General features: G+C 41.8%; 1 protein-coding gene across 4 annotated transcripts in view; it reads left to right on the forward strand.

Moving 5' to 3' along the window:
- Positions 1-23,636, forward strand: part of LOC139656033 (guanine nucleotide-binding protein G(q) subunit alpha) — a 31,112-nt gene extending 7,476 nt beyond the window's left edge. The window contains exons 2-8 of one of the 4 annotated variants that reach the window (XM_071533513.1): positions 8,486-8,670; positions 10,726-10,880; positions 11,467-11,595; positions 12,509-12,637; positions 15,392-15,521; positions 17,256-17,409; positions 18,024-23,636. In XM_071533513.1, the coding sequence (XP_071389614.1) occupies positions 8,486-8,670; positions 10,726-10,880; positions 11,467-11,595; positions 12,509-12,637; positions 15,392-15,521; positions 17,256-17,409; positions 18,024-18,214 (1,073 nt within the window). In that variant the 3' untranslated portion in view covers positions 18,215-23,636. Of the gene's footprint in view, positions 1-8,481; positions 8,671-10,725; positions 10,881-11,466; positions 11,596-12,508; positions 12,638-15,391; positions 15,522-17,255; positions 17,410-18,023 lie in introns of those variants that run through there. The other 3 variants (XM_071533515.1, XM_071533514.1, XM_071533516.1) reach the window with 3 other exon arrangements.
- Positions 23,637-24,179: the final 543 nt, after the last annotated feature.

Genomic DNA, 24,179 nt, shown 5'->3' on the forward strand with positions numbered 1-24,179 from the left:
GAACCAGGACATCTAGCATTTTTTCTCAACCCAGTGTGACTTGTGTTGTTGTGTCTAGAGGAAGTCTGACTGCATTTCTGCCTTTGAGATAAAGGTGATGGTTACAATTGTCATTCAGTGTGATTTTTGAGATATGATTCTAAAGATCGGATTTTATCAGATCACATCGCTGTTCGCCGTATCTCCAGACTTGGCTTGAAAATGGTCATGCGTTTCCTGTGTCTGCATTGCTTGTTCCCAAACCTCCCTCTCAGTTTCTTTACATTGCATGCGCACAGTGACTGAATCACGTCCAATCAATGTAAAATTCTGATCACAGTGCGAGCCTGCCCACTTCCATATCCGTCCTCTTCCAGATCTCTCACTTAATGCGTCCTGACGTGATCGGATGATAATGAATGAAGTGTAACTGTAGCCAAAAGGGAGAATAAGGGTTAAGGTTAGGCCTAGGCGTTGGGCAAGGAAGGCTGATCCTAAGAGCCAGTTAAGCCTGACCATCATTTGTTTATTAGAGTGGCAAATTGGCACCATGATGTCAACCATCGGTGACGGTTGCAGTGAGCCTAGAAAGTCACACACTGGCACACACTCCACACCGGACTTATTTCACATGTCTTTTAGTGCCATGCAAATTGTGACGCAGCCACATGATTTGCATGTCGCCCCGTTATAATCAGCAGACTTCACTGACAGAGAATGTAAACAAACACTCAGAGTTTGGACAGGGGTGGGGAGGAATATATAGGGCCTCTGGGGCTTCTAGATTACTGCCACAATAAAAAAAAAAAAAAAATTCCAATTTATTCAGGCTGCTCTGTGATGATAGAATACCACCATTAGTTTGGGATTGGACGTCACATGCCAAGAGGCAGTGGGCAGTGTTTCTTTGTTATCCATTCAAGTCAATTATGGTGGGTTGTATTTTGGCATGACTTAAGTTTTAGGGTAATAGTTTCTATTGTTGGTCTCTAAGACTGCACAAATTTGGCAATAAATCATGTTTTTGTTTTTTTTTTCACATTTTTTAACATATGATAAAATAAAAGTGTTGTTGCAATATGATTTTTCTGATACTTGGAAAAAAGTATCCCAGAAAATGGACAAATAATATGCTTAGTTTCTGCTCAGTTTGAAGATTTTGTCTGAAGTGCTACTTGATTTGTAGACCAGGGATTCTGTACAGATTCATGTGCAGAGGACAAGAATACTTTTGTTTTTGAAATCTTCTGAAACTCCTCTCCCTCTTCCCCCCCTTCTCTCTAATTATTAAAAAAATATATTGCCTCTTGCAAATTTGAAATTGCTATATGGAGTTCAGACATGCTGAGCCCAATAGGTTCTGGAAGTATTTTCTTTTTGCGCATAGCCTGCGGTGGCAATAAACATTCAGACACAAGAATTTTACTGTGCAACACAGATAGTAATACTTCTACAAGATCATAAGACAGTTGCATATGTTACAGTGACTATTGTTATTGGGGGTTTTTAACACAAAAACCTGCTTCAAAACAGATGTTGAATCCCTCGTAACCAGTGTTCACTACATTAATTTATGAAAGTGTTAGGATCTCTTATCCTGTCTCTACTATATTGTGCTATAAAATGATTGTGGCTAATTGGCACCAGAGGCTATGAGCATACGGAAAATACCTTCTGAACCAAACGAGGCAATTTTAATTATTATTTTTTTTAATTCTTAATTTTTTTTAGACTACTTGTGATGCCCCATTGGTCTCAGTAGTGACTACACCCTAATGTATGTACAGTAAGCACCCAGTTTAGAGGCTGTGGTCCATATGTAGACTCATGTGAAAGAAGGACCAGCCTCTTCATTTTGCCCTTGGGTGGTAAATATACCTATACTGCATCAACAATACCAACCATTGTTTCAGACGTACACTTTTGAAATCTCCAGCTACTGTGGCCGGTGGATAAAGAATTGAGTTTCACAGTGTGGTAGGAAGGCAAGGCAGGTAGGTGTTTGTAGTTCTGCACTGTGTTTGTCTGGCGGCTCTGTTGGTTGAGCAAACAGTGATGTTGACACACCCAGAGTTTCGGCAGTTATGTGGCAGTCAGGCCTGTGAAAGACTGCCCACTCCTTCTCATGACACTGCCTGCCTACTAGCTTATCATTACTGACATGTATAGCCCTCCTTAAAGCCTCTTCATATCCCTATAAGGGCTGGATGTCCTGAGAGTGAAGGAATTGTGTCTGTCTCACGGCACATTTATGTGTGTTTAGGGCGGAGGGTTGGGACCCTATGAGAAGGGTTAGGAAGGATTAGGCTAAGTTTATTTTCTAAAATATGAGGTGACTAGTAAAATTATGAAAGCGGCTGTATTGTGGAATTTACCAGCCATTGTGGCCTGTACACAAAGAAATTCTTAGTCACTATTCAGAAACAAGTATGTTCTTGGCCTAATGAGAGAGGTATAGCTATATATTGCATATCTCTAAGTTATAGCTATTGTATTACCTATGTGTTTGTCGGTTGAGTGCCATGTGCATGTGTGTGCATGCGTACAAGTCAATGAAGTCACGGATTTGGAAGAAGGAGGTGAAGTTGGAGACGGAGCACAATTAGATTACATCCCAGGAAGGATTGCGAGCTGCAAAACTTCTGCCCAATGGGAAATACTGCTGTTCTAGTACAACTAGCGTTTTGATTAAATGGGAACCAAAATAGGCAAAATGATTAAATTGACATTTAAGTCCTTTAGAAGGAAAAGTATGCAAGGAATGTTCTCAAAACTGGAATAGAGATCTTGTGCTTTCCCCCTCCTCTCTCTCACTCTCTCTCTCACTCACTCACTCTCTCTCTCAGCATAGATAGTCCTGGATGTGCTCTTACAGTCCACTCACTCTGTGCCGACACACGGATCACACATCCGATTGCAGTAGAGGAGAGAACAGGACACAGACAGACAAACAGATCCTCATCCCGCCCACCCACTCCCTGCAGTCCTTCTCTTATCATTGACAGGAAGACATGTAAAAAATGACTTGTCATTCAGCCTGTTTCTGAAGTGAGTCGGCGTAGCTGTAGATGGTTAGTTGGAGGAACTGCCTTGCTTGGCAGCAGGTGGTCAAGGCAGCGGCTGGTGCCCACCAGGCTGTCTGCTGTGTTTTGAGGAAATGGCTAAGAGACATATTCGCTTTAGTTTTTTAAAGATTTCAAGGTTTTTTTTGTTGCACTGCTTGCTTCCATTCCTTTAACAACCAAACCAGGACTTATGCTGTCCCTGGTTGCAAAAGATAATTGCATCAAATCTTGTTTATTAACAAATATTTATTACTGCTAATTCTTTGTAGCAGAAAAGTATTTTGTAAAATATGTTGTTACTCCCATTCTTTTCTAATGGAGATTCCCATTTTCCACTTATTTACAATTTCCTGTTTTTGTTGTTTTTTCTTGTGGTTTTGTCTTGGCCACATTGCAGCTATAGGCTACACATAACCAGGGTGGGAGGAGCAGAGAAGATGGGGGGGAGTCCATCTCGTGACAGGGTCACGGGAAATGAATAAGAAAGAATTTTATATCTTTCTCACACACCCGCTTCTCAAGCAGGCTATGCTGGAGTTATCCATAGCGGCTGTGCGCTGTAGCATCAGTCAGTCTGCTAATCCAAGTACAGTCAGGCCGTCCGTCAGTCAGTCCATGCACAAACGGTGAAGTTAGGCAAACAGTCAGTCAGTCTTTCAGTCAGTAAATACGTTTTTGTGCTCAATCAGTCAGTCGCCCTGCCAGCCTGTCTGCCAGTCAGTCAGCTAGCTAGTCCATCTGTCAGTCTGTCATTCAGTCAGTCATTCAGTTCCTGCACAGTCAGTCAGAGAGCTGGAGGCCTGAAGCCAGTGTGTCCAACATTTTGCTGAGGTGGCCACAGCTTCCTCTTTGCTACGCTGGAGGGAAGTTTTTAAGGAATCATTTACACAGAGAGGGCCTTTCTCCTCTACTCGGTCACACTTTGCACCTCCTCCTTCCCTTCTTCTCTATCTCTTTTACTCTCTCCCTCGCTCTTTCCCCCTCAGCAGGGAAGCCAAACTCTGCTTTAAGTTATTACTCTTTGTGTAATTTAGAGCTGAATTGCCTGCTGTGGCCTCCAGCTGGCCGGACCCAATGAAATGGATCCGTTTCAACTGTTTTTTTGGGGGGGTTTTGTGTTGTTTTTTTTCTCTTTTTTCTGTTCATTGCGAGTTAATGGTTATTTAGCAGAATGAGTAATGCCCTGGATGCTGCATGGCGCGGGCAGAGTGACATGGTTCTGCCTCAGTTAACGGTCATGGCTGTGTGATTATTGGGCTTCTCCTCTCTCTGCCCCTCCGGCTTTGCTGTGTTGGTGATTTCAAAATTGCTCATTAAACTCTCTGGTAAGCCTGTATGGTCTGAGCACCTTAACATCTGTGACACTTAATGTCCTCGATTAAAACCAAACCAAAACATTGAATTTAGACCATGTTTTCTGGACAAAATTGCTTGTGAATGTGATTTTTGTTCAGTGTTTAGTGCTTTACAGAATAGATTTGATACCCAGTAGATCGTTTTGCGATTAAGAAATGCACCCGTAAGTTGCATGTTTAAGTTGGCTCTGTGGAGACATAGCCCTATCAGCTGGGCCTATCTGCTGGTGCTTTCTGCCATGTATTTATGAGCGCAATACAGGAGTTGCCATGGGAACTAGCATTATCCCTCAGGAGTAGCACCAGTGAATGTACAGTAGCTTGGCCATGAGAAATGTTTCTGCTGGGTTTTCCAGTTAGGCAGGAGAACAATAGGATCTGTTGAATTAGGCTGATCATGCCCGCAAGACATGCCCCTCTCTCCTGGCTGCGAGTGTGTGTGTGTGTGTGTGTGTGTTTGAGTCTGGAAAACTCAACTACACATGATGTGGCTATTGATTGCTCATGCATAGGTTAGTCCAGTGATTTCCGCTGGACACACACTCAGTTGAGCCTCGTCTAGTGTGGCACCAACCGATCTGAAGTGTCCACCTCCTCTCCTTCTCAGCTTTACCCGTCTCATCTCAGACCTCTCCCTTTCCTCTGCTTTCCTTTTTCTTACTCAGTGTTTTCTTCTCTCTCACTCGATCCCTCACATCTCAGAACCCCCCCTCCCTTCCGTTCGACTCTTTAGTGAATGAGAAAGTGAACTCTCCAAGGCTGTGTCTTGACTGCTGCTAATTATGTCCCTATCTCATAGACATACTCTGTCTGAAGGGGAAACTCCAATGTTGCCTGACCTGCTTTCCGCAGTGAAAGATCCTGTCTGGTTAGAGGGCAGGCAGCACTCGGGGCACTCCTTCACTGTACACTCAACAGTGCTCCTCTGTCAATGAGAGTCAAACTCAACTCTCCTCATCCTTGGAAGCTCCTTGTGTTTGAAAAGCAGCTACTTTAACCTGGAAACACCAGCTGTACTTTTTAACACAAAGCACATTCCGTTATCTAATCAGCCACTGCAGCTCCTCTTTGATAATGTGACTGTAAGCGCTATCAGTGTCACTTGTGGTTATTGCTTTTTTCTTTATTACAGCTGTATTAGGAGTCTGTATTGGACTTAGGGTTTTTGGCACTTGTAAGTTCATTTGGAGAGGAGAGGAAATCTCCCGTGTTAGGCCTTGAGAGGTTTAAAGGGAGCTGGGGCTGCCACTTTACAGAGACTGAGAAAACAGAGGTTATGCAATGAGCCTATTCTGTGGTACTCTCTGGTTTGGCATGGTCCGGCATGGCCTGGCATGTGTACCAAGGCAGCAGAACAAACACAGGGAGTAGGCATTACCCCTCAGCACAGGAAGGAGGCAAACGGTTAAGGAAGGGAGACGAGAGACAAAAGACTGGGGAGAGACGAAAAACTGACATGTCAGGAGTACAGAATGAACCACAGCAAGGATGAATGCATTTAATTCAAAGTGTAAATTGAAACTGCAGTTCACAGAATAATGGTTAAGCCTTCATCATCAAATTCTTTATAGATTGATTGGATGCAAAACTTTGTTGGTGAAATAAACCTAACTGGTTTGGTGGGACGGAAGAATACTGATTAAAGGAAAAGGAGAGATCTGAGACAGAAGGAGTGGGTGGGAGGCAAGAGGGAAAGAAGCTAGAGAAGACTGAAATAGGGCAATGAGAGGGACAGAACAGGAGAGAGGGAATGAAAGCCAGAGGAGGAATGTACAGTTGGTAGAAGAAACATGTTGAGATAGACCGAACAAAGAAGAGAGGGGAAGGCAGAGGCCAGAGAAGAGAAGTAGTGAAGCCGAAACTGCAGTGACTCAGACCGAGTGTTGGGAGAAGAGAGGACGAATGGGTTGCTACTAGAGAGAAGAGTGGAAGAGAGCTTGAGCGGGGTTGGAGAGGAAGAAAAGAGGTGGTGGGATGGGGGTGGAAGAGAGAAGGTTTGCCCTGGAGAGAAGGCCATAGAGAGAGATGCATAGATAGAATAGAGGCAGAGTTGGGGTTAGAACGCTACCTACCTAGTCTTATTAATGTGCCTCTTTAGTAAGGCAGCTACAGTACACTAAACTCTGATGCTTTCATCCAGAGACTGACGTCCCCAAAGCCTAGATTGGTAGTTTGCACACAGAATATGTCCATATAAAGATACAGAAGCTGCTGTGGAAGCTCCTCTGGGACAGTTACTAAGAGGAATATATAGGGTTTTCTGTCTGATTCTGCCAGTTTCTCTCTCTGCATGTGCCAACAAGTTTCTCTCTGTATGACTTAGTCTTTCTGTGTGAGTGTGTGTGTGTGTGTGCACTTGCATGGTCTCTGCGATTCCAAATTGTAGAGCTGAACTCAGTTTACCCTGCTCTTTGTTGAGCTGAGGTGAGCCGTACAGCCCTAATGTGGTCGCTCTGGGCTGCTCCACTTACCCAGGCTGTCAGTCAGGCCTCTTTTGCAGTAACCAGGGCCAAAGCAGTGTAATGGACGCTCTCAGAACACTAGAACCAAGATGACAAGGGGTGAGATGTTTGACTTGTGGTTGCCAGGTGGGGTTGCAAGGTTGCTCTGCATAATATTTATTCCCAGGGGCGGACTTACAGGTCAAACTTGGCTCTGATCGGTCTGTCAAGTCTGTCGTTGGACCAAAACATGCTAATCATAAATATGCATCAAGTGGATGGAGGAAAATGTTCATTGCTTTTACACATTACGGACCCTGATTCATCCACTACAAACAGAAATGCAAATGTTTCCAAGGTTTGCAATTCCTTTTGACTACATCATGGTTAGTCCCAAACATTTCTATTTTACATTTTAGGCGTTTAGTTGACACTTTTATCCAGAGTAAATTACATAGAGTTATCTAAAGCCCTAGATCACCAAAATTACAAATGACTAACATTAAGGCCATAGTGCCCTGACAATATTCTTGTGACTAATAGCCATGTATACAAGAAGTGCTAGGAAAATAAATAAAATAACATCTAAGGAGGATGGTAGAACAGGTTTGTTTTTATGGGGTTGACAGAAGATGCAAAGTGACGCTGTTGTTTTGACTGGAAAGCGTTCCATCATAAGGGAACCAGGGGGGAGAAGAGGTGAGACCAGGTGCAGCGATGACCTGGCCAGCGCAATGAAGGAAGAGCTTAGCAGTTAGTAGCAAATCACAGAGCATGGGTTTGGATGTAGGTCTGGACTGTCGCCTGGAGGTTTGGCGGTGCGGATCCGTTCGCAGGCCAGCAGACCAGCATCAAGGTTTAGGTAGACAGACACAGCAGACCCTGTTGTAAAGACAGACAAATTAATTACGACAGAGATACGAGTTGTATAAAAAGGCTGCATTTGACCGAGGCAGAGTTATGCCTGGATGACTTGCAGGATTATTCTGGTGAGGACAGCTTAGCGCCCACTGGTGGCAACCTGTTTTAACCTTTTTCATGATTCTGCTGCTCATTTTGCTCTTCTCAGAGGAACAGAAATTCTGTGGATGATTCCACGGTAACCTGTGAAAGTACAGTTGCAGAGGACTTAAGGGACTAAACGGTGCTGCAGATTGAATTTTGCTGATTGATTTGTTGCCCTTTTAGACAAGAGTGAATCGATTGCAGCTTGTCTCAGGGTTCTGTGGTATTGACCAGTTTTCCAACAAAAGTTTGAATTCATCACTGTTGTGTTTTATTTGTACTACAGTTCATTTGTAGCATGAACCAAGAGACCAATTATTAATTTTGTGTTTTTGTGTGTTTTTCAAGTTTGACTGCTGGTAACTTTGCCCCTCGGATGATAAAGATTTATTCCACTTCAGTTAGCTTTAAACTATATTATTCTTCCCAGCATGTAATCATGGTACTGGCCCTCAATATGATAACTTAGTAAACAAAGTTATTTGACTTATAGCATTAAATTGTAAATATAAATATCAACATTTGGTTTCAGCTTGTCAGTGCAATATCATGTTGTGGGTAAAAGAAGACTGTCATATATCATTATAATGTCAGCAAGTTGTTGGCTAACCCCCAGTATCTCCACTGTTTCTCCTCTCAGGTACTGGAGAGAGTGGCAAGAGCACCTTCATCAAGCAGATGAGGATAATCCATGGGACAGGTTACACAGATGAAGATAAGAGGGGCTTCACCAAGCTGGTCTACCAGAACATCTTCACCTCCATGCAGGCCATGATCCGTGCCACCGAGACCCTCAAGATCCAGTACAAGTACGAACAGAACAAGGTGTGCAATGTCAGATACTCCCGACAAAATACTTGGACAAAAAATTGTCTTACAGTGTGTGCTATAGATATGGATAGCGACATCCAGGTACTTCAGGTATAGTCATTAAAAGTTTTAATGTATTTGGCTCACCAATACTAAATATGGTGGGAATCTATGTGCCAGAGACAAGTGTGTACCCCACTTGCATGCCCCCTGCATGGTTGCATGGTTAGATAAATCCGTTGCAACCTGCATGTGAATGACATTTCCTTTTAGGCAGTTAGCTGACACGCTTATCCTTGTGAGTGAGTAGGTAGAGGTTGAGTGTCATGCTTATGGATACTTCGACACAACAAATGAGATATAGCTTTAAGTCTAAACAAGCGACCTCATCAAAACAACAGGCCACTCTCTCTTCCTTTTCCTGAATTCTCCTCCACTCTCCTATGAACTGCCTGGCTGCTGTTGTCAGCTTGGCCATGCAATCTCTGTGCTTGATTGTTCACTCCCAAGCTCATATGTCCACTTCACCCAATGCAAACCATATTCAAACAGACCATAAAACTGGCAGTAAAATAAGATGTAAAATAAAATGGATTGCTCTTCTCCAATCTGCTGTGACCGGCCTGGTGGTAACTTGTCACCATAACTGAACTTAGACCACATTTGGATCTGGAAAAGTATATTGAGAAATTCAGTCAACAGAAAGAGCCAAGGTTATTTACCTTAATCTTCACCTTAGCTTGAGATACAGAGCAAAGAGACTGTTGGATGCACTGTCTGCTTGCCATTTTTTTTTTTTTTAAACAGTTTACATACTATATAGCAAGGATGGAAGTACAAATTACATTTTCTTCGCTTATAGTAATTCAGTGGCTTTTTTGTGTACTTTTTGAAGTTGGTAATTTTACGTATGTTTTGATTGAATTATTGTGCTTTGCTGCATTTTAAAATACATCCATTACAGAATACACTTTTGTAGTAGAGCTGCAACGATTAATTGATTTATCGATTAGTTGTCAACTATTAAATTAATCGCCAACTATTTTGATAACCGATTAATCGGTTTGAGTAATTTTTTAAGAAAAATGAGTCAAAATTCTCTGATTCCAGCTTCTTAAATGTGAATATTTTCTGGTTTATTTACTCCTCTATGACAGTAAACTGAATATCTTTGGGTTGTGGACAAAACAAGATATTTGAGGATTTCATCTTGGGCTTTTGGAAACACTGATCGACATTTTTCACCATTTTCTGACATTTTATAGACCAAACAACTAATCGATTAATCGAGAAAATAATCGACAGATTAATCGACAATGAAAATAATCATTAGTTGCAGCCCTATTTTGTAGTTTCTCCATAAGCATTACACCTGAAACTGGTAAACTGTAAAATGCATCTGCATCAAATCTGCATGTGGAGGTAACATTAACTGTAAGTTAACATTAACTGTAACATTAAATGCTCAAACTTTTTCCACAACAGTAGCTTCATTAAGATTAGCCCAAACGCCGTCCTTCCGGCTACAGCATTATTGGTTTGTGTTTGCCTGGTTGTTGTCTAGCTAGTTTGCTACACTGCCAAGCTTGTTGGATAGATAGTATCAAAACAAACATCAGTGTAGAAATGTTGAATATTGGGGTTGGGCATTTTTCAGCAACAGTTCTTCTACTCAAGTACTCGTTCTATCCCTGCTCCATAGTATATACAACAATGGGTAAAGCACTACAGACGGTTGTGAAGATGACCACTACAATACAGGACAATCACTTTACCTTAGAAAGTCAGTCACCATAATGAAGAGCAGTTTTCCCATTTCTCCCCTCCAGTACGTAGTAAAAACACATGAGGGCCCACAACTCCAGATTTGGAGAGGCTTTTTATTTATAAGCCATCACTCGTGAATTTCATTATTAGCATAAAATCTGCAGCTACTGCACTGACATACCACTGTCAAAACTTTGCTGTTTTTACATTCGATTTTAATTTAGTGTTGTCTTCATACAAGCCAGCATTACATTGTTCGTGTTTGCACTTCAACATTGACCTTTCCTCTTACTCCTCTCCCAGAATCACGCCCTGCTGGTGCGCGAGGTGGACGTGGAGAAGGTGTCATCGTTCGATCAGCCCTACATCGGTGCAATAAAGATGCTGTGGGCCGACCCTGGCATCCAGGAGGCCTACGATCGCAGGAGAGAGTACCAGCTCTCCGACTCAACCAAATAGTACGTCTGCAACCTGTGCACATACTGGGGTGACTGGTTATTCAGTTCCTGTACACAGATGAGGAAGCGTAGTTTCAAATGTTTTGGCAGTGTGCTGCCGGTGTTAATATACACTCGCCCAAAGCCAAGACAGAGAAGGGGAAGAGGAGCAGGCAGAAGGGGGGGAATCGGGGAATAGGAGGAAATGGAGACAGTTTTATAAACGACTGCTAATAATATCAGGGCTAATTCCACCTCTCATTAATCCAGCTCAGACTAATGTGGCTGCTTAAAAAGTTGAGCATGGAGACGATATCAAAGGTTATTTATGTGTGAAGATTATTTGTGTATGTAGTGAATTTGTATGAGCTACTGCAGGCTACAGATGTAAGTTTGCACATCTACATTTGAGTGTTTTGAAAGCCTGTGGGTGTGTGACAAAGTGATTGTCCATGTACCTGTTTTTCTGTATGGATGTGCATGTGAACTCATACTAGTGAGATTGCATGGTTTGCATAGGTACGTTTGTGTGTGTGTGTGTGATGTGTGTGTGTGTGTGTGTGTGTGTGTCTCTTTGTCATGTGTTCCCTCCCGCTTCATTCCACAGTTACCTTAGTGATTCAGAGCGAATAGCGTCACCAGGGTACGTGCCCACTCAGCAGGACGTGCTGCGGGTTCGAGTGCCCACCACTGGCATCATTGAGTACCCATTTGACCTGGAGAATATTATCTTCAGGTACTGGTGTCAAGTGCTGCCGCTGATGTCGCTGGTTGGCCGGCTGCATGGGAGTCGGTCAGCCAGTTAGAAGCCGTCGATGCCGCTATCTCCATCCGCCCACTGCTGCACAGCCCGACTCGGCACAGCGCTTTAACACATCCCTGATGGCACACTCTCTTAAGACCGGCCTCAAGAGTAGGCCCCAACCCACCTGTGAGCACTAGCTAGAAAAGGACTTATTTTACCCAGGCAGATATACACTACCAGTCAAACGTTTGGACACACCTGATTGAATGTTTTTCAATATCTTAAAGCCATTTTGATCTAAAGGCTTACGCTTAAATGCTTGAAATTTGTTTTTTAGACAAATATAAATAGTGAAGTTGATGCCTATGTATGAATTTATTTCCAATGCCAAGGCAAAGGGCAGCTAGTTTTGATTTGTTTAACACTTTTTTTGGTCACTGCATAATTCCATTTGTGTCATTTCATAGTTTTGATGTCTTTACTCTTATTTAAAATGTGAATAATAGTAAAAAATAAAGAAAAATGTGTGTGTCCAAACTTTTGACTGGTAGTGTAATTTCTTGGGTCATTGAGTGCAAAACATTTTTTAAAGCCAAGCTAAAAGTTTTTGCCTCCCTTGAATTTACAAACCTTTATTGTGGGTGCTTTGATGGAGAACAGAGGACAAAAATTGAGAATTGTTTTGTCTTTGGGAGCTGCCATCAAGGATGATACCAAGTTTCTGAGAGACAATTGGGGGGGGCTATGAAATGTCACCCAACCCCCTCATAACTCTTAGGAATGGTTTTCTCTGGTTACTTCTGGACTGATCCACTTGCTTTTGGAGGGGGTGTATCTGCTGTCATGCTTCACTTTCTCTCCCCTTCTCCCTCTCTCTGTCTTTTGTTGTCCTTCCTGTCTCTAGCTATCTAAGCGATCTGGATCGTATTGCTGAATCGTCCTATCTGCCAACCCAACAGGATGTGCTTAGGGTTCGAATCCCAACCACTGGGATCATAGAGTACCCTTTCGACTTGCAAAGCATCATTTTCAGGTAGAAGATGAACTACACTACTTTGACTAACTCCCTTCCCAGTTTGTGCACCCTACTAGTGGATCATGTCACCATCTCTTGAAATCAAAGTTAACATGTCCAAGTGTCACCTACAGCTTGATTTATATCCCTGTGTGTTCATTTGAAACCCAATGTTTGAATACTACCCCAGTCATACAATCATTTACACTCAGTGTGATTCTTGGTTTATTAGTTCACTACTACCTCTAAGTTAGTATGATAAATTCAGCTTAGAGTGATGAATAATTGTGAAAAGAAAGTTGTGTGTTTGCTGTGGCATTACTCAAGAAAGAACTGGGCTTCATGATGATTCCCTAGCTGCATTCGAAGAAGTATGCATGACTGGATATTGCAATGCACAGAAAAGGCAGTATTTTGTGACATAACTGTAGTCACAGTCCTTGCTACGTTTCTGTGTAGCCTAGAGAGATATCGCCTCTCGGACTTGGCACAGAGAGAGGCTGAGGACTCGCCACCAGTGCGCAGAGCAGCCTCTCTTCCTCCTTCTCCTGTGGAAAGAGAGAAGATGAGGAGATAGAGATGGAGCCAGGGAACAAGAGCGATTACAAAAGAGTGCAAATCGATAGGAAGCCATCATGTCAGCCCCCTCCTACGCTTGGCAGGGCTAGAAATAACTCTGCTAGCAATGAGGTTGCACTGAAGAGGTTCCCAGCACTGCTGCTGCAGCTAGCCGATAGGCTCTGCTCCGCTCAGCTCAGCTGCTGGTGAATCACTGCATGCTCTGAGGACATCTGTTTGTATTGGAGACTGAAAATAAAAACACGGAACAGTTATGAATGTGAGATATGTATACAGGGGAGGTTTTATTGGAAGAAGAGCATGATTATTGAGGTTTCTGATATCGTGATTTAGAGAACTCGTGATCTTCTTCAGACAATGTGAATTAATATGCAAAATAGGCTGTAGTTAGATTTGGAGGAGACTTTATGCAGGTTGAGAAGTTTCCCAGCCCCCAACTAACATATACTAAGAGGCACATGTGGGAGTGTACCGCTTCTGCTTGCAGTTGACAGGGCAGTAGCTCCAACAAGGCGTCCTTTCATAGACAAACATCTCAATTAGGCTTGCTTCCCTCTCTTTTAATTGGCTTTTGAAGTCATAGAAAATGTCATTTCACTGGGCTCATCCAGCATAGGAGAGCTTATCGTGCTAAGTAGGTCACTCATCCTTGCTAGAGGAAAAAAGGAGGTCGTCTGATTTGAAGGAGTTTTATTTTAGGTAGGCTCTCATGGAGGACCCCATTTATCAATGCCCTCCCTCCTCCTGGCAGACTCACTGGCTCAGTTCACCTTTATGATGAGCGATCCGAGTTTCACTGTGTAGCAGTCGGACGATATTGGGTATTAAGGGAAATCTAATATAGAAGTGATTTAACCGATTAGTGCAGTCAGTGTTGGTTACAGACTGCGTCTCATTCATTCTCTCAATTGGTAATCACCGTGGCTGTTTAGTTGCCTGATCTATGAGGAAGAATCATGGCAGGCGAAATGGATGGATTAAAAGAAGTGACCTCGACCCTCTCTGCTCCTCTCCTACACTCATTTACTTTCACTGCATTGGCTTTGTCAGTATCTTCATTCCTCTGCTCGGCTTCTCTTAATTTTCCCTTTCCTTTCTATTTTTTAATTAAAAGAAAAATAACATCCAAACAAAAAGTTTGGACATTGCAACCGACCAGACAAGTAAAGAGAGTAAACAGAAAAATGGTCCATTTAAGAGTCCATACTGTCTCCTGTCCTATCCCAGAATCAGAACCCACATACCATGCCCATGGACAACACGTCCTCTTTTCCCATTTCTCTTCCCACACTCCTCAACTTGCCCTCCCTGCTTCTATTTGTATTCCTTTTCTCCTTCTCCTTCTCCCATTCCCTTCTTTTTCTGCTCCATCCGTTGCCCTTGTCCTCTCCTTGCCTCTGTCTGCTGCTCCTCGTGTTCCTCACAGTCGGTACTATATAGGTGCTTCCAAGCAGGGGAATACATTGCACACCTGCATCCACTTAGTTGAGAATGGAGAGAAGGATGGCACTCTTTTCACAAATTTACTTCCTTATTCTTTATGTTTCTTCGCTGTGTTTGGTTCAACTTGGGTAGGGAAGCTTTGCTCTGTCCTCTCTGTGATTCAAGCTGCAGAGTCTGGGCTCATATGTTTTTTTTTCTGTTTCTCTGGTCGGTGCATAAGGGGTATTTGACTTGAACTACACTAGACTCTCTGTTACTTGGCTAACATTTAAATGTGGTCTTGTAACTGAATCAGACCACACTGTATTTGTAATATACTGATAATGGCTGCTTCTGGAGACAGAGCTTAGTATAATTGAAAATGAACTATTCAGCTGCTTTTGCAAGATGAATGCCTCTTTGCACTGACAATTGTTCTACTTGAAATCAGAAGGACAGAAATCTTATTCTGCTTATGAATTCTCCATTTGATCCCTGTCTGATCCCCTGCCATTTGATCCCTAGTGTGACTCCTCAGCTGAGTCACACTAGGGATTCTTCTCTGATGTTTCAGTCCTAAAATAAGATTTAGTCCTTCACTGATTTGGAACCACTGTATTGTGAATTGTTTGATTTGTTTGACCCCCATGATGGTCAGGAGGTAAAAAAAAAAAGATAATAATCCAAATGTATGCCTATCTATTTGCCATTGATGCTAAGGTTAATTAACAAAACAATGTTCTTCCCTCCATCCCATCTTGGTCCAATCAGGATGGTGGATGTGGGGGGTCAGAGGTCAGAGAGGAGGAAGTGGATCCACTGCTTTGAGAACGTCACCTCCATCATGTTCCTGGTGGCGCTCAGCGAGTACGACCAAGTCCTGGTGGAGTCAGACAACGAGGTGAGACAGAGGCACAGACAGACACACTTGCTGTGCCTGAATTAATTGCATGCACACCCCTAACAGTATACTAACTCTGCTGTAGTAAGCAATTTTATCATACTACATTCGTACTATGTTTTCTGTGATTTTTACCATTGTCATCACATCGCATTGTGAGTAATTTTACGCTGTAGTACTAATTCCTCTTTCGTGTTTTGCTGACATCTACTCAGTCCTGTATTTTTCAGTTTGTTAGAGAATAGTTTCAATCAGTAATTTTCAATCAGTGGCTCAACAGCAGCTACTACTGAACAGTGAAAATGAGAGACTTAACATTTTGTAAATCACATAATCTAATGTAATTATCCCTTGTGCTGTTGAACTACTGTATATCATGTCTACATCAAAAATTTGCCCAGATTAGAGAAAAGGGGTGGGTAAGAGACATTATGTCATTGGGGTCACACACACACACACACACATACAGTAATGATATTGATATCCTCCTCGCAACATACTTTAGTGTAAGGGCCTCTATCTGTTTACCCCACAGATGTTTTGTTTGTCCATTTCGTTGGCCCAGTCCCCTCTTGACTGTACAGATAGAATTATAGCTAATGTGATCAGCCCCTGCATGCCCTCTGCTCCTCTCCCAACAACAAACCCTCTCTCTGACTTAGTCATATGACGGCAACGTTTCATAAACTAGGCCCAGCTGCCAGCTTGGATCACTATATCTGCTGTACATCAGTTCAGCTTCGTAGAGAACAGTCTGTCGGGGTCGATGCTTATCCTGTCTCAGTTTTTTAACTGCATATACTGTGCTGTATCTGTGTTGGGCCTACTCGGGTATGGTACAATAATGAACACACAGGGGGAAGGGATATGATTTCATTTTTTTTTTTTTTTTTTTTTTTTTTTAAGACACACAACTCTGATTAATTTCTAATGACTCTGGCCCAAACGTTGGTGCAGATTAATCTGTTGTGTGAACAGGCTCAAGACTGGAGACTTTGGCCCTCCAGACCAGTCAGAGCCTGACAAGATTTTTTCAAACATGTTGGATTTTGTCATGTAGCGTAAAGCCGTACAAGACTCGCCAGAAATCTGAGAGTGATCCTGACAACAGCCAATGGGAGTTTAGCTCAAGGGGGAAGAAAGGAGAATGAACCAGAAGAGAAGTCACTTTTAACAACAATAGCTCCAGCTCATATAGATAGTTTACATCAGTATTTAACTTGTTCCACTCTTGATAAGTTGCTATACAATGTTATTCGGAGGGATAACTCTCATATATAGTGGTAACGTGTCTAGATCAATCCATGTACGTATGCAATTATATGAAAGAAATCTCATACAAAATTCTTGCCTCTCTTGCGTCTCCAATGTTAGCCTTGTAATAATATTACTTCAAAATACATTTGTAATCTAAACGTAAACTAGCTTCTGTACCATGAGGCAAGAAACAATAGAACACCTACTTTGAAATTGTATTTACACTTCTGGACAAATGGGGAAATGTTTTAGAATGACAAAATCAGGTAGCGTGTGATCCCTCATCTTCATGTGTGTGACGCACCATTTTCCCCCCACTGCCTAGTTTGCACAGCTTCCCAACAGCACAGCAAGCATTTACTCAAGACCAGTCGTTTAGTCTGATCTGCCCTCGACCGCCAAGATTTATACTCTTTCTTTTCCTCATTCTCTCTCTCTCTCTCTCTCTCTCTCTCTCTCTGTCTCTGTCTGTGTTAGAACCGTATGGAGGAGAGTAAAGCCCTGTTCAGGACCATCATTACATATCCCTGGTTCCAAAACTCCTCTGTCATCTTGTTCCTCAACAAGAAGGACCTGCTGGAGGAGAAGATCATGTACTCTCACCTGGTTGACTACTTCCCAGAGTTTGATGGTGAATTTTTTTTTTGCTTCTTTATTAAACATCCTGGCAGCTTTAGATATTTCATAAAGTCCACCTATCTCTAAATGGATGTGCAGCCTAAGACCATGCTGTCTGCTGGGGCTTAGCGCTGAACTGGATGCAAATGAGTAAATCCTTGAATGTAGATTAGAACATTAGAACATTAACAAAAACAATCTCATACACACAGAGGTGGGAAATTAACATTAGCTAAATGGAAAATTTAGGCAGTGGCTGGTAAGCTTGTATAGTCTGTAAAGTCAGCCACTTTAAAGGTCCTTTTATCATTACAAAAATCAAATTATTAATTATTATTTATATACTTTCATACCAGTGAAAGTGGCTGAATTTTATAAACCAGCAGCCACTGTAGCTGATGGACAAAAGTCAGTGTCCTGCTCTGCACACAAGAAGAGATTTCAATTCAACTTCATTTAGATACCTTACACTGTTGTATTTGTGGTTGTAGAGTGACACCTTATGGTAAAAATACTGAACTACAACACAATACAAACTCATAGTTGAGTGCAAAGTGCTTCAGTGTGCTGATATATTTTATCCCATATAGAAAAATGCTACAACATTATGGTCTGTCTTTCTCCCAGGTCCCCAGCGGGACGCCCAAGCAGGCCGGGAGTTCATCTTGAAGATGTTTGTGGACTTGAACCCAGACAGTGACAAGATCATCTACTCCCATTTCACCTGCGCCACCGACACAGAGAACATCCGCTTCGTCTTCGCCGCCGTCAAAGACACCATCCTGCAGCTCAACCTCAAAGAATACAACCTGGTGTAAAAGAGGAACGGAGTGATGGAGAAATGGAGAAGAGAGAGAGGGAGAGAGAGAGAGGGAGAGAGAGAGAGAGAGAGAGAGAGAGAGAAAGAGACCTGCAGCCCCACGTACAGTGCAGAGTCCAATCGCATAAACAAACATACTCACTACACAGCTGCATCAAACACATAACAGCTCAAACAGATGAGCATTGCTTGATACTTCGCCAGACTAACTATCCATGTTCTATCCCTGTTTTCCACCTAGCTGCTTGGTTGTTGGTTTGCCCATTTTTTTAAGAAAGGTTTTGTGTTTTTTACAAATCTAATCATTCCTCCTCTTGCACACACACTTGCACTCTCACATATAACACTCTCCTTCCCTGCTGCCCTCTCTGGCCACAGTTGGCCTTTGCCCCTCTGTTGGCTCATTATCTGCTCCGGGGCTTCTCTTGCTCCTCATTCGGCCCTACGCATGGCTCAGACCTTTGCTTTCCCTACACTACATTATCACCAGTGCGTGTGTGTTGGAGGTGGGTAGAGGGCCTCATCTGGTTTCGGTGGTTTGGGTGTGGGTAGAGGAAGCTTTTTACGGGGCAAAGGGCTCTCTCCCTTTCTCCTGCTCTACCCCTTGCATGCTCTACACACTACAGCACTGGGCTTTAGGCTGGGCTCCAGACCTTGGACTCTGCCCATCTGCAATGGGTTGTGGGTAACTATTATGATGATAGGAATATATAATCAGGTGGTGCTGAGGTGCAGTGAGGTACTTGATTCCCCTGGGTCTTGAGTTGTGTGTGTGTGTGTGTGTGTGAAGTGTGTGTGTATGAGTGTTTTTTTGTTTTGTTCTGTTTTGTTTTTTTTCCCTCTTGCACACATCTGCCCCCAAATCAGGACTCCACTTGCTCTGTTGAATGTAAATGAAGTTTGCGTGCTGCTCACACAGAGTGAGGGCTAGAAAGAGATGACTTCATGTACTCTGTTGTAGACTTAAAAATATTTTCAGCGATGTTTAGCTATTGATATTATTACTGCTACTGCTCTCTGAAGGTTTAGCAACGAAAGTTTCTCTCGAGAGGGGTGGAACCTTTCAGAACCAGTAAGGTTTTTACACTATGTTCCTTATCCACTGCCCCTCATTTCCAAATGTTAATATATACATTGAAACAAAAGAATGAATGAGAGGCAGCACTATTTACATACATCTTTTGATATTTGTTGTCCTTGTAATTCTGTATCACTTTGCCAAATCTAAACAAGTATTTTTTGTCTGTAAATATAAATAAGTTGCCAGTATCCAGCTCATCCCTTAAATGGTTCAGATATGAACAAAACCAATTTGGGAGTAGGGTGATCACCTAACGGCCAAAATAATTTAAATGTGAGTTTTCTCAGATACTTTGAAGATGTTGGTTCATTAATTGCGGCATAACAACTCTGTTTGTGTGCCATTATTTTTTTCTGGACAGTTGTCGGAATCACAAATGTATTAGTACTGTGATTTTTTTTTTCCCTTTGTTTTGATGGTGAGAAAAACCTTCCTGTGCACAATGTGTGGATGACAAAACCAGAATAGTACAGAGCAATAGTTAGTTGTAGTTGAAATAAAGCTTTTGTGCTGCCAGTTAACTTAAGTCACAAGTTGGTCTTCATCATCCAAATGGCTTCTCTCTGTAATCAACTTTATTTTTCCATATTATTCGGCCAACATTTGATTAACTGTAATAGATAGCAAGAGAGTAAATAGTTCTTTTTTGTATGTCTAATTTATGGACCAGATCTACATATTGTTGATAACATGAGAGACTCTTTCTCCCTGGTTTCAGCTAGAAGTGTTTCCAACTGGGAGATGGGAAGAGATTTTATACTGCTGTAAAATATCAAAACTATTTTATGGACAAGTGTTCTATCTTTATAATGATACTTCATATATTTAGTTGTTGCAATTCTGTTCTGAAATGCTTGACAATGGAAAACTTTGTTTCCATTTCAGGTTTGCGCTTTATGCAAATAGGAAAATGAAAACATACAAAAAAAAAAAAAAAAATCAGTGGTTGAATATTTACCGTTCAAGGACGCTTGCATTTTTGTAATTTGTAAGGATATCTGTTGGCTATTGGTTCCAATCCCATATCTTGTCTCTTGCCTGATAGTACTTAAAATATTCCATAAAGCTGACAGTTATGTTGATAGATGGCTATTTTTGTCTTCACGATGTAATTCAGGTAAGTTTTCATAACTTTTTCATCACAAGGGCTACTACTAGCAACGTTGACAGAATGAAAGGACTCTATGGATGGCATAGAGCAAAAGGTGCAATTAATTAAGGAGGGGGGCCATGAATCAGGGAAAGAAGGTGGGCGGGAGTGTGTTGGCATCCTGTTTAGGGCGATGGCCACAGGTTCAGTGAAGGAGGAATGCAGCAGTCCACAGATGCCTATGACATTCCTGAGGGAATTCAAGTGGCTGTTTGGCTTGTTAGTTCACTCTGACCTATCTGTTTGCCTTTAGAGGAGGAGAATGGCTAAAAGTCAAAGGAGTGGGATATCCCAAGGTGCCATAGAACATCTTCAGCATCACTAGCTGCCACCACTTAGCTGTCCTTTTGCTCCTCTCATGAATGACATGCCCATCTTGGTTTTATTATATTGTCCACTCTGTGTGTATGCATGTTTGACCTGTCTCCTTGTTGGTAGTGTTTCCATGTTTGACTTTGGCATTGCCAGTGTTGCGGTCAGATAAAAGATATTTGGTACTGGAGGACTTATCGGTGCACATTGAAAGAGCTGGCAGGGTCAGATTAAACATCAAAAGAATTCTTAAAAGTCCTTAGAAACCTATTCTGCATATTTTATCTTGGTGTCAAAAGGTATGAAGGCAGGTTTGCTTGTGATTTTTCTACAGGAAGGCAGTGTGATCTGCTCAGTGTTAGAGGAATGTGTGTTTACAATGTATATTGAGTCGGCAGACAAAGGATTATTTACCCATGACTTGAGTCACCCAGTCTAAGTATTCTTAGCACCTTTTTGGGCGGATGTGTACTTTGTGTAGTTATCTTTGATGAAAGATCCATCTCCCTCCATTACAAAGTAAACACATGAACCTTTGCACGTTTTCTTTGTGCATTGTGAAACGCTTAATGAAGGAGGGACATATTGCATATTTCTGTTAATAAAGTGCCACATTGTTTTCAAGAGTTGAAACAACTTTGGAGGTGTCGTAAAGTCTGGTCTTTGTCAAGCCAAGTTTACATTGGCTGTGATGTTGTTTGGTTGGCAGCTTGTATTGGTAAAGGGTTAATCTCTGGTGCTTCACCCAACAATTAAAAGCCTTTTCTCGGCCAGTTCCTCCCACGGACAGGCCGGTACTTCACACACCCCATAGAACAAAACGAATGCTAACTATTCTCCAGGCACCACAAGTCAGCAGACTTTCCAGTTTGAAATCCTGATTAGACGTGCTCTAGTGGTGTAGATGAATGATCTAATTGACAGCCTGTAGCTGAGTTTGGCAAGTTGTCAGGATATAGCGTTCTGCCTCAAGGCTGGGATAACATGATGATGTCTGTTGCGGTATTATAATTCTCAACCAACTTGGCAGCTTGTTTTTGTAATGATCTCAGCAGCTATACTGTATGTTGATGCAGCTTGGCTATCAAGAAGCACACTCCATTCCCCTTTCTGACCTGTGGTTTAACCATCTTAGGAACAGTTTCAGCTCTACAGATTTGACACAGGGATTCTCAAAGTCGTGATCCTCAGCAAGTGACTCCCCGTATCTTTGGCTCCTTAAGGTCACAAAACATCTCATTCTGGTGTAGATGACTCATAGTCCAGTGAATGGAGTTGTAAAGGCTGCTATGAGGATGGCAACCAGAATGAAGGTGCCCGTTCCAGGGAGCATGTTGGTGGTATGATGTGACATGAACATGCTACCAAAGTTTTCATTGGATCCAGTGTTTGCATACTCTAAGAATCCTGTTGGATCAGTTTTCATCACACTATGACCTGTTGACAATACGTGGGTTTCATGCCTTGTCTGGTAAGCACGCTAACTGAGCTTCAGAGGAGAAGTGCTGTCGGCACCGGAACCAGCACAGCAGAAATTGTCAGATGGATACACTACCAGTGATCAGAGCCAACAGCAGACCTGGGTCAGTTATTTGAAATCCTTTCAATTAATTTGTGTTTGCTTTAGTCTGTGTGGAAAGCAATTTGGAGGGTTGTACTTAAAGGACAATCCAATTCATTCCGGTGTGCCATGCAAAATCAATCAGCAACAGAAATTATATCAAGAAATCAATTAACATAATAACTTGACCCAGGTCTCTGTGATATAATGTCTTATTTTGCAAGTTGCATTAATCCACTTTTGCATTGTGGTTCCTTTTTCCAAACAAAGCTTGTTTGTAAAGCTTCTGTTTTACTGTATTTATTGAAACACTTGCCAAGTGAAGGTACTGAAACGGCCGTTATATTATTTGGATGGGTATAATAGAGAGTGAATGAATATGGTATGTATTATGGTATGTATTCACATGTCAGCCGTTCTCCACTCTTTTTTCCCCCCCCTTGATTGGACTGTGTAATCTTCTCCTTTCCCTGGGTCGATGCACTGAAACCGCACCGCTGCAATGGGACTGCCTGCATTCATGCAACTTAAATGTTCATTCAAGCACGCTCGTTGGTACTCTGAGGTGTGTGTGTGTGCGTGTACACTTTTGATGGTTAATGCTTATATGCTTGAGATCCATTCTGATGAGAGGGATGGACACATAGTGATATTAAAAGCTATCTTTGCATCTTTTTTTGTTTCTTTTGTAAGGTTGACACATACCTAAACACCTGTATTTAGGACCACTTAATATGATAGACTTTTTTTAAAAGATAAGAGGTAAAATGAACTTTGTGTAGTGGTGTATAAATTGAAAGTAATGTATTTTTGTTTGATTTTTTTTTCTTTTTTTTAAGTATACCAAATGTAAATTATGTACAATGAGTGTGCCAATCCCCTTTCTTTGTAGAGCCAGACTCTTAACAAGTGCCAATGTTGTGAAAAATCATAAAGAGGGCCTATGAATTTCATGGTCCAGTTTTTAAAACAAATAAACACTAAGTATGTGATTAAATAATGAAAAAGGACAATTTTATTCTATATTTAAGATTAATGATGAACTGCTGTTTTTAAAAGAAATGTCATTTTAATTGCATGTGTTTGTCGGGGTGGGGAGGGAGTGGGTGGGTGAGATGCTGTATTCATGCAACACCCTCCTGAAAAGGGTCCTAATGGTTATTGATTTACAGTATTTTAGCCATATTTCTCTTTTGTATGTTTCATTTCAACCACTGTTGCCTGAACCTCATTCGAACATGAAAATGATTTTCATAGCCTTCTCCTTTAAAGAATTATCTGTTTTAAATTGGAATAAAATCTGTTCCTATACTCTGTCTTATTGCATCATTGCATATTTCCTCTCCAGCGGAAAAAATTAGCTGAAGATTTTCATGCATCAGCTAAATGTTTTAATTGTAATGGTAATGACAGACGTCAAGCCACACTCGCAGCAGGGTTGGGGCCATTCATGAATTGAATTGAGAATACATGGTGAATTCCAATTCAGTTGCTGGAGTTGGAATTGGAATGTCACCCAGCTCTAAGGAAACAGAATTGGAATTGAATTGGAATGACAGGAAACAGAATTGAACTCCATTAAATTGTCTTGATTTGCTAAACATTCTAAATCAAACATGAATCAAACCAGAAGGGCACTCGGAGAGCGCAGACCTCCGCCAAGGCCAATAGTCCAGTCTGCTATGATATGCAAATTTGGAGTCGGATCCGGATCCGCTCCAAAATTTAATGGGTTCTTCCTTGGCCTATGCTACACCCAAGTTTCATGAAAATCGTCCCAGTAGTTTTTCCGTAATCCTGCTGACAAACAAACGGCTCCGAAAACATACTAAACAAATCAAATACATTCAATCATAATG

Source organism: Centroberyx affinis, unplaced genomic scaffold (assembly GCF_046629955.1).
Source record: "Centroberyx affinis isolate AG114_WGS23_722 - 3 ecotype Tasmania unplaced genomic scaffold, CSIRO-AGI_Caff_v1 ptg002373l_1, whole genome shotgun sequence".
NCBI lineage: Eukaryota > Metazoa > Chordata > Actinopteri > Beryciformes > Berycidae > Centroberyx > Centroberyx affinis.